The following is an 8,198-nucleotide window of genomic DNA, read 5'->3' on the forward strand; positions in this document are numbered from 1 at the left end:
ATGTGGTGTGTGAGAGTTTCGGCTCACTGTAACTGCCGTAAAATTAGATTTGAAGTGAAAAAGTATCGAAAAGTTGACTGCTCTTTGCTTGCCGAGTGGGGCACTGAGGATTCGGGTGAGTTGGTTCAAGTGGAGGGACATATTTTGAAAATTTTATGAAGTGGAAAAAAGAGATGCACAGTGTTGATGTGATAAGACAAAATTTGAAATTTAATTGTAGATCTCGGTTTTGAAAAAAGAGGAATGAGGTTGAGACGGTTTGCTGAGGAAGATGAGTTGGATGAGTGTTTAAATGCAGGTCTCAAAAGATTTGAAGAAATTTAGAGAAGTTAGAGATGATATGAGCAAATCTTGATTATAATAATATGGAAAAATTTTTTAGAAACTAATATGTTTGAAAAAGTTTTTGGAGAAGCTTTGCAGAATTTTAAAACGCCCCGTTGGATAACAAGATGACGATGATTATATGCACTTAATGAAGCAAACAAGAAAACCAAGTTTTTCAGGACCAGGATCAAAACTTCAAAAGTTATCAGCAGCATATTTTGGTTGATTTGTTTTTTAAGTATTATTAAAAACTATTATTTTTGACAACCACGATACATAAAAAATTATTGTTAATAAAATCGTTCAGTTGTAATCATTTTCCAAGTTGTAATCTGTTACAACAATTGTTAATAATGGTTGATGGGATATTGAAAGGAAAGAAAAAATATGCGAAATTAAAATGAAGGAAAAGTAAAAAAAAACATCAACGAGATTGTCATGCAATTTTTAAGAGTATATTTTCAGATGAAAACATGAATACAAATTTGATCACCTGCTACTTTTCTCATAAAAAATATTGACAACAATGTCAAATTATTAGATACAGACATACATGCGCTCCATATATTGTATTATGACAAAAGTTTCTATATATATACATATATATACGTAATAAAAATATATAAAATATGGTCTCCTTCCAACCTGTATGTACTATATATATTATATATATATATATGCATGATGCGTTTGTATATATGATATATATATATATATATAAAATTTATTCACATGGGCATATTTATATACTATATAAATATATACAATAGATATGAATGTAAGATGTTCATATACAAAATATAATGTGTATGTCGGTGCGTCAGAAGTCGATATGTCTTGCATCCACGAGCGGGCACCTGCAACAGCCGAATGTACCTGCTTCGATGAAAAGTTTTCCGTTGATTTTCATCCTTCTTAAGTGCCTATCATGTTACATTTCTAAGTTGTCTTCAATTTAAAAATTGCTTTCAAATAAATTTTACTAATGTTAATTTTATTTATAAAATAACACATAGAACATCCTAGTTGATTATTCATGAAACATTTGAAGCAGTTAGGCTGAGTGATGTTTCAACAATCATTTCAAATAATTTGGCCATCAGAATCATTTCATTGGTTCAGTCCTTGTAGCTGTTATTGAGACTGTCGCTCTCTACCAGTTCCACATGGTAGAAAAATAAAATTTAATTTTCAACTAACAACACATTTGGTTTCTAGTGACTACGAGAAACTCATGTGTATAAAATAAATATATGGACCATCGCATTATAAAATTTAGCTCCGAGAGTTGTAAGGGTCAATTAACATATGCAGTTGAATCTACAATCCTCTGCATCTTTTGATCCTTAGGTGTTGTTAATCACGTCAGCTTAATAATTTATTAAGTAATTAGTATGACATCTATGTAAATAAAATATGTAAAAATATTTTTAAAGTAAGCATTTTTAGCAATATAACGAAAAATTATCTCACGCAGGCTTACTTGATAACACTCCCAAAAAATATCAAGCGTGCCACACATTTTTACAGGAGTGTAATTTACGATAAAACGAGAACATAGAAAATAAATTAAAAAAAAAACGTTCTTTCTTTAATTTTAAAATAGTTTTATATTTTTCCTGTTCTATATTCTCGAAACAGAATTCATTGATACATCCACCCTTGTAAAAATCATTGAAATAAATTGGGTGCACAAAAGTGATTCGGAAAACTCCTTGAAATAAAATAGATGTACAAAGGTATGAAAACACAACTGCCTTGTTATCTATTCAGTGTTTTAATTCATCTCTTCCTAAGAGTTATCTTGCAATTTTCTATTAAATATTTGCCACTGCACAGGCTTTTGCTTCGTCCAACTTTCTGCGCAGAAGTGAAATCTACCAAGAACTTAATGAAAACAACGAAGACGTGCAACGCTTTTTCAGAAATAAGATTGCACTGCAATTTATTTTTAAAATCAAATTTAAGAATTTTTTTGAACCGAATTGAATATTTTTGAAAATCGCCTTGCAGTGTACCCAGTCGTCTGGCAGAACGAAAATTGTAGCTGAATAACAAATTGACGTTTTGTGAAAATTAAAAATATTTTTATTAGCAAACTCTATCATAACTTCTTCGGTATCTTTAATGACAATATTTTGTACAAGATTTATTTTGCAATTTTATTATTAAATATATTTATTTTTACAGCAGTCCAGCATGAGAGAGGTCCAAGAAAAACTAAATACCTCATAAGCAACAGCGGCCTGAACGAGATCAATAACATCAGCGGCAGATCTTTCAACTACTTTCCACCTATGAACCAACAAAACTCATCAGCAGCCTCACCGCCGTTGACGTCATCAACATCAATGTTCTATCATCATCACAACTTTCAAAATATAATGACAAAGAAAAGAAAAAACAAAAGTGTTGTTCAAGTTTCCTATGATGCATTTACAGAAGAAAATAAGAAGCCAACGTCCAAGCAACTCAACCACGGTTATTTTCAGCAACATAAACAGTTGCAACAACATTGGTACTACCAGCAACTGCAACAGCACATTTTCAGACAACACTACCATGAAAAGCAATCTCAATTTACTACAACATCAACCGCGGCTAACAAATCATTACAAACGCAGTCCAAGTTAAATCATGCTCTACTTCCATTTTATCAGCATCGTTATTATTACCACAACCATATCAATCAATGGCCAACAAATAATTTTCGCTCAATCGTCGATGAAGAAAATAAAATTATTCCCCAGATGTCGACATCTGCATCGCTACCACCCACCTTCTCATCCCAATCATCGCCACCCACGATCACATCCTCAGCTTCATCCTCAGCTTCATCATCAGCTGCCCCTTCCTCGTTGTTTCCTTATTTTTACAAGCACTCCACGTCGAATATTTCGCCATCTTCTTCTCTTTCATCGTCGTCCTCAGTGTCATCGTCGTTGACTTCATCAATCTTCCCATTCTTCCAAGCTTCCCTGCGTTATTTCCTACCGTTCTCACCGCAATATTATCTCTACTGTTTAAGCAAGAACATGCTGTCCAACAGCTCACAACATTTTAATAACAGTCGCGAAGCTTCTGCATTAGGCTCCTTTCTTAACATATCTGACGCTGACGTCAATGTCGAAAAGATGAGCGATGAAAAGATGTTAAACTTAAAAATCGTACGTGAAAATAATAAAGAGGGTCAGATGTGTGCCGCCGTTCATCCAAACCTGAACGTTGAGGATGGTTCAAGGCATTCCGAGGCTGGTGATGAAGAAATGATGGACCAAGAGTCTGACTGTGCCGGGGCCACAATTAAAACATGTGATGGTAACGAAGAGGAACGAATGACCAACATAAACAGTTTGGCAAAATCAAATAAATTCGCGCCGGATGTTGAAATTGTTCTCTTAGAACCTTACGAAAAATTTAATATAGACGATGACAATCCTCAAACTTATTTCATGAATGATCACAAAGACAAAAATGTTGGCAACGGTTGGGAGAATAATGACATCAGCAACGGCAAGAAACTCCATCAACTAACCTCAATGAATACGGACGAGAAGAACGTAAGTGAGGAGGAGGGGGCAGTTGTAAGTACGACTGACGCCTCTCATGCTATGGTAAGAAAGAAAAAATCATCCAACTTCCATGATGTTGAGTCACTAGTTGAAAATAACGTTCGTGACGATAGCAACGATGTTGTCAATAAAAATTTTTGAAACTTTGTCAAATATTTTTCTTAAAGAATATTTTTTTATCATGTATAGTTTTTTTTTGCTTAATACACTATTATTAATATTAAGAATTATATAAACCAATGTTATAAATCAAATGATTTAATTTATGAATTCAAACTTTGCAAATATCACTTTTCACCGAATTTCACGTGTCTCAAATTTCAATTTTCCTGATGATTAAAATACATGCACCTTCAACTTCCGAATGAAAAAGTTACTTCCGTAAGTAACTTTTTGTAAATTACTTTATAACTGGCAGCTCAATCAATTATCGCATATTTTATTCTCTCACATTAATTAATTTTTATTTTCAAATAATCAACAGGTAACAACTTTGTTAACGCATAATATTTCAACACAAAAAATATTTTTTTCTTATTAGTTTCCTATTAAAAGGTTTACAAAAATATCATGTTTTATTTTACATAATGTTAGTTTAAAAATTTTTTTACGCACAAATCAAGAGACCCCTTCTTCCCTTAAACTGAGCTCTGGGGAATAAACCGTTCAAATATTTGTCAGAAATTTTTTATAACAAACTTGATATTTTTTAAAGGTTCGCTAGGTTGAGTAAGTTTAATGTCATGTTTTTTAAATCAAAAGATGCGAAATTTCAATTTTGAATCAAGTTAAATTACCCAAATGTTTGAACATAATTTGGTCGGTGTCCTTCTTCAACTTTAAAAAATAACATAAGCGGTTTAATGAAATGAGAATATAGAACGTTATATCAATATAACTTTAATATAATTGAATGATCTCCAACTCCATGCACCACAAATTTGAGTTTAGTGCCTGTTCATCGCGTTCAGTTTTCAATTGCTGTTTGTTATATCCAAACAATTCTTGTAGCAAATTTTATTTTATACCATACCAATAACGTAATTATTTAGAATTAACTTATTCGCACTACGATAATTCGTATAAATTGCGGTATGCAACGAACACAATAGACGCTCAGCAGCTGTCTTCTTCACTTATAATGGTGTTGTAACCTCTGACCTACAGTGACCTAATTTCTTTAGATCTGGATCACCGAATCTAGAGACTTCACATACGTTAATGATTATTTCTTGATTCTTTATTCACTGTCTTTTGTTTGTTTAATCTCGGATGAATACATCAAATATTAATAAGTACGTGAATGTTTGTATGTGTGTTTTACATGATTTAACAACTAAGTTTAAATTTACCGCAAATCAGAAATCTGCAAAACGTATCAGAATTGAATAGTCGGATCACCATCAACTCTACATCGATTCATAAACATAGTTGGTGCAGTTATGAATGTTGTTGTCATTGTTGTTTCAATGTTAAAACAATTGTGAAGGACATAACTGTTGTCTTGGATCTTCAAAGTTGATGATGAAAATGTTGGAGAGCTTAGAAAATCTAGCGAACTCCGGTAATCATAAGAATTTTTACAGAACTGAATATTACGACACTGATTAAATTAAATTAAAGTATCAAGATTATGTAGCAGTACAGTGAAACAAATGTTTATTAAAATATGAAAATGTTCCACGTCGTCTGGTTCGTATCAATCAGGACCACTCTTACAAACATATCAGCGTGAGGATGTTTTGTCTGCTGTGATGGTGGTTGTGCTGTGCATGCTGTCTGCAGGGAGAAGTCCAACTTCCTCTTCTACTCTTTGTTCTCAGGTTCTATGCGGACGTGGTTTCAAAATTTTCAAATTAATTTTGAAGAATTTTTTTCATAATTTTGTTTAAAATTTTTTGGCTATTTTTTATGTTATAATTAATTAAATTGTTGGCTGCTGTCTTATGAAATTTGATATTTGTCTATAATTTGATGGATTTCGGGTAAAGTTTTACGTTCATATAAAACGTAAAAAAAATGTTAATTTTTGTGCCACTGCTCCCAAATTACTGTGATACATAAAATTTTTTGGTTCTGTGGTGGTAGTGAGTGTTGAAAGTGTTGAACGAGTGTGCAACATTGTGTGGTAATATTCTGAGTTTGTTTATATCCTGTCATGTACAACTCAAATTGAAACAACATTTACAAAGTGCGTTACAATTTTAAGAATGTTACTGAAAATTTTGTATGTAACTTTCAAACCAGACAAAAACATGGAAACACAATAGCAATAATTTTTCAGCTAAGTTCTAACAGAATAATTTGAACATATCAAAAACATCCATTGGAAGCTACCCCACAACAACATTGAAACTATGTCTTTAAAATTCTTTACAAATTTTCAACAGAAAAAAATTTAAATCTCAATAGGACGCCCGTACGACAACTCGGCAGCACAACTAACAACGTTATAAAAACAACAACAAATTATATTAACATCATCGAGATCATAAATGGCACATTACGAGCAACCTTGCTGGCAATTTATTGGAATGAGATGATGTTTGTTTACACATTAATTTCATCATTTCACTGGGCTGGCAGTCTTCAGGTGCTGGCTAATGTTTCAAACGTTATTCATTTATTTGTGTTTCTTTGTTTATTTGTTTCTTTTTGTTTGTTTTTAAATTGTGTCATAAGTTTAACATTTTGATGTAACTTTTTAGCAAAATTAAAAACATCCTGATGCTGTTTTGATTTGATTTTGAAACTTTTTTCTTATTTGAATGAATTTAAATTTAAATCTCGATAGGACGCCTGTACGACAACTCGGCAGCACCACTAACGACGCTAAAAGTATTATGTGTATATATATATATATATATATATATGTATATATATATATATATATATATATATATATATATATATATATATATATATATGCAGTTCTATAATAACAATGCAATTGCCAATGCGACCCTTAGAAGAAAAAGTTTGTCCACCACGAATCCCCCCCCTCTGCTTGCCTGCTTGTGTGACGTGCTGCCACGAAGGGGTGGTTGGTAATATTCTACTCTATCATCAACTGTTTAATGTTTATTTCCAAGCAGAAATTTAGTGACATCGTAATTAAATTTGTTTCAGTGGCAGCGCTGGAAAGTAACAAGTGATCTTCCCTTTTCACAAAAAACTGCTGCAATAATAAACAAAATGTCACTTCAATATTACAATATCATTTCCTAAATTAAATAAACGAATGCATGGGCGGGTGAATGAATGAATGAATGTAGGCCCAGAAATAGATGGATAAATAAGTATGTGAATGGATGAACGAATCATTGAATGAATGATGGATAAACATATTGATAAATGAATAAATAAATGAAATTATAAATCGATGGAAGGATGAATGAACGAACAAATGAAAAAATGAATGAATGGATATTCTATACCAGCGGCTGATTAGTGATTGCGTTTTAAAAGCATGGACATCAAACAAATTTCATTGCTGTCCTCCAATTCAACAGCTTATTACGCAGTCTTGCATAGCAGCAGCTCATATATACAATTAGATATACATTATACGAGCTTACATAGCACAGACTTGTAGTTGATGATTGTTCGGCACAATATATCACATGCTGGTGCGGTTTGTTTTGTTCTGCTTGAAGACATAAACTGCTTTGCAATGATGCGCGTTCTAATTATCTCCCAAGGCTCGCTATAAAAGTAACTCACTCAGCATGTCCTCGTTATGCACACACACACACACACACAAATACACAGACAAACGCAACATGCAATAAAAAAATAAAAAATTAACTTAAAATTATTATCTTAGTAGCAAATAATATATTAATTTGCGACAACCAATGATCAAAAATGTTTAAAAATATTTCAAATAAGCGATAATAATAAGTACCCACCAACAAGTAGGTCAGAAATAATGTATATGGTCGTTTAATAAGTTGTGATTTTAAAAAATTATCTTGCAAAAATTAAAAATATTTAACAAAAAATTAAAAATATTCAGCGAAATTTGAAAATATTCAGCAAAGAATTGAAGATATTCAGCAAAAATGTGAAAACCACCTCACCACCCTCCCACAAATTGCATACAAAATCCATCAACGTTCCGTAAACTTGTTGTTGACAGGTTGAGCCAACAAATCTAAATATGGTTTACAAATTATTAAATAATGTTCCAATAGGCCTTTATTGGATATGCCAATGAAGATGTTTTTATGAACATGCAGTTGGATATTAATATACATACACATATATTTATTCTTTTAAAAGAAAATGCCAATCTTA

At 32.0% G+C, this 8,198-nt stretch overlaps 1 protein-coding gene across 1 annotated transcript; it reads left to right on the top strand.

Annotated features, from left to right (window-relative positions):
* Positions 1-4,040, top strand: HELRODRAFT_174511 (hypothetical protein; the record flags this gene model as incomplete). The annotated part of the gene is made up of 3 exons (XM_009021957.1): positions 1-115; positions 221-298; positions 2,518-4,040. The coding sequence occupies 3 exons, from the start codon at positions 1-3 to the stop codon at positions 4,038-4,040; spliced, it is 1,716 nt and encodes a 571-aa protein (XP_009020205.1).
* Positions 4,041-8,198: the final 4,158 nt, after the last annotated feature.

The sequence above is a fragment of the Helobdella robusta genome (assembly GCF_000326865.2).
Source record: "Helobdella robusta unplaced genomic scaffold HELROscaffold_30, whole genome shotgun sequence".
Lineage (NCBI taxonomy): Eukaryota > Metazoa > Annelida > Clitellata > Rhynchobdellida > Glossiphoniidae > Helobdella > Helobdella robusta.